This window comes from Helobdella robusta, assembly GCF_000326865.2.
Source record: "Helobdella robusta unplaced genomic scaffold HELROscaffold_1, whole genome shotgun sequence".
NCBI classification, from domain to species: domain Eukaryota; kingdom Metazoa; phylum Annelida; class Clitellata; order Rhynchobdellida; family Glossiphoniidae; genus Helobdella; species Helobdella robusta.
Window position 1 is genome coordinate 13151539 of NW_008703570.1, and position 2961 is coordinate 13154499.

The 2961-nt window shown below is 33.2% G+C and overlaps 2 protein-coding genes across 2 annotated transcripts in view; both read right to left on the reverse strand.

Moving 5' to 3' along the window:
• The window catches only part of HELRODRAFT_159821 (hypothetical protein), a gene marked incomplete at both ends in the record, with an annotated part of 10057 nt that extends 9558 nt beyond the window's left edge, over positions 1-499 (reverse strand). Inside the window, one exon of the mRNA XM_009011662.1 lies at positions 340-499. Within this exon, the coding sequence (XP_009009910.1) occupies positions 340-499 (160 nt within the window). The remainder of the gene's footprint in view (positions 1-339) is intronic.
• The window catches only part of HELRODRAFT_188148 (hypothetical protein), a gene marked incomplete at its 3' end in the record, with an annotated part of 9598 nt that continues 6830 nt past the window's right edge, over positions 194-2961 (reverse strand). The window contains exons 12-17 of the mRNA XM_009011663.1: positions 2569-2626; positions 2169-2300; positions 1448-1555; positions 1080-1129; positions 785-838; positions 194-485 (exon numbers count right to left, since the gene is read on the reverse strand). Coding sequence (XP_009009911.1) covers positions 194-485; positions 785-838; positions 1080-1129; positions 1448-1555; positions 2169-2300; positions 2569-2626 — 694 coding nt within the window. The remainder of the gene's footprint in view (positions 486-784; positions 839-1079; positions 1130-1447; positions 1556-2168; positions 2301-2568; positions 2627-2961) is intronic.

Consider the following 2961-nt stretch of genomic DNA (forward strand, 5'->3'; position numbering starts at 1 on the left):
CAACCAACTAGCCAACCGACTAAATCAACTAGCCATCTAACCAACCAACCAACCAGCCAACCAACCAACCAACGGACCAGCCAGCCAGCCAGCCAGCCAACCAACCAACCAACCAACCAGCCATCCAACCAACGGACCAGCCAACCAGCCAACCAACCAACCAATTAACCAACCAACCAACCAGCCAGCCAACCTTGATTTTGGGATCAACACACTTCATTTTAACTAGGGTAGACATCTCTTCATAGTACAATCCCAACGCGTGTGGGCATTTAGAAGCAGTCTTCTGAATTAAGGACAAAATATCAGTACAGAGGTCAAACTTCTCATTCGAAAAACCTCCACCACCAGTGCCAACATCATCATTATTATTATTATTATTATTATTATTGTTGTTGTTATTATTATTGTTGTTGACGTAGTTGTTGAATGACGAAGGAATGACGTCACTGAATGACGAGCTGTTGTTGTGCATGTTGGGCTTTCTGCGAAACGGCATTTGGTTGAATTAGTTGTTGTTGTTGCATTTGTTGTTGTATTTGTTGTTGTATTTGTTGAATGAAAATTGCAATCTATGGCCTTTGAAAATGGCAAGTAATCAATCAGACACCCATCCATTTATTTAATCAACCATTCATTTACCAATTCTTTCATTCATTCATTTATTCATTCATTCATTCAATCAGTTAATCCTAATTAACCGATCAACCAACCATGATTAACTTGCTCTATTAAGAACCAATCAACTAAAACCTATCTAACCAATCATCCCATCAAAATAAACCTCGCTATATTTAGAACCATCATGACTCCTCCCACCACACCAAGCTGCTGATATCTAAATAAATAAATTTGAATAAATTATCTTGACTTTGAATAAATTTGAATAAATTAAGTTGGAATTAACTAAATTAAAAAAAAATATCTTTGAACGTTAGATGGAAACGATGATAATTATAATGGTTATGATGGTGATGATGGCGATTATGATGATGATGGCAGTGATGATGATGATGATGATTGCGGTCTTAGTATAGTAATAGTAATGATGCTGACGATGAGCATGATGATGATGATACCTCAACGATGATGATGATAGTTGCTTTCTTATGATCATATGCAAGCCATCCTTGAAAGTTTATTAATGAAAAACTTTAAATGCCTCGATCCCAATTAATTAATCAGTCAATTATTATCTAATTAGGTCATAGCCATTTAATTAGGTCGCAACCGATTAATCAGGTCACAATCAATTAATCAGGTCATCTCCATTCAATTAAGTCACAATCAAAAAATTATACCACAATCATTTAATTAGACTATCGTCATTTCATTAGATCAGGTCTTAGCAATTTAAATCACCAACATTTAACCGGAATATGATTATATAATTGGGTCATCATAATTATTTAATTGGGTCATCATAGTTGAGTAATTAGGTCACCACCTGTATTGATGCCGCTTGGTGATTGGTTGAGAAAGCCAACCTGCTCAACAGCTGGTACAATTTTCTTACCTGGACGAGGCTCAAGTTATCCAGGTAGTCGAGAATGCTCTAGAAGAATTGGGTCAAATGAAGGAATGAATGTATGAGTAAATTTAGAAACGAATGAAAGAATGTAGGAATGAATGTAAGAAGGAATGTAGAAATGAAAGAACGGAAACAGAAGCTAATGAATGAATGAGTGAATGAATGAATGAATGAATGAATGAATGAATGAATGGTTCAATGGACGAATAGATGGATGGACGAACACCAAAATGAATGGATGAAGAAATGTCAAAATAAAATGAATGAACAAAGAATTGAACTTACACAAAGTTGAAACACAAAAAAAAATAATTAAATTTCAAATGAACAAACGCAGACAACAGTAAATAAACAAACTAAAAAATTATATAATATTAATAAATATAAATAATTATTTTATAATATTAATAAATATAAATAATTATTTTATAATATTATTAAATATAAATAATTATTATATAATATTAATATATATAAATAATTATTTTATAATATTAATAAATATAAATAATTATTTTATAATATTAATAAATATAAATAGCTATTATATAATATTAATAAATATAAATAATTATTTTATAACATTAACAAAAAATAACAAAAAAAACCCAAAACAACCACAACCAACATCACTAACGTTAATAAAACATGTATATGGAGCCATGAGATTAAGGTTGCTCTCGACAAGGGCCAACAAAATATCAAGTGACCTTGTCACTTCAAGGTCAGAACAGCTCCCTATATGGGTCACCAGGTGACCTACTATTTCCTGATTAATATGTCGGTCAAGATGGAGGTGAAGGCTGTTGTATATCACCGAAATCAAAGTGAATTTTTTTTTTCTTTTTAAATTTTTCTACCGCACAGAAAACAATATATACACGAGTAAAACGAACGAAAGGAACAGCATCATCATTCACCTCTTCATCACAATCATCTTCATCACTGGCAACACCACCATCATCTTCATCACTAGCAACACCACCATCCTCTTCACCACTAGCAACACCACTAAATGTACATCAAACATCACAGACCTGCTGATAATAAACGCTGAACGATGCGAATGACAACTTGTACATGCTACAACCAACGCTGACGATGTTTTCATTGCGGGATCGTATAAACGAGTCAGCCAAGCGTACGATCGGTTTGAAGAATTGTTGCAATGTCTGAGTCATTTGATGATTGATTGATTAATAAGTTGATTGATTGACTGGTTGATTGATTGACTGGTCGATTGATTGATTGAGTAAAAGGTTGATTGAATGATCAACTGATTGTTTCAATGATTGTTTCTTTTAATGAGTTGCTATAGAATGATTGATTCAATGTAAATGATTCATCTTAATAGAAATTAACGCTTGCTAGTCTGCCAGCCAGGTAGGCAATTAACCAACCAATCTACCAACCATTTATCCAACCAACCA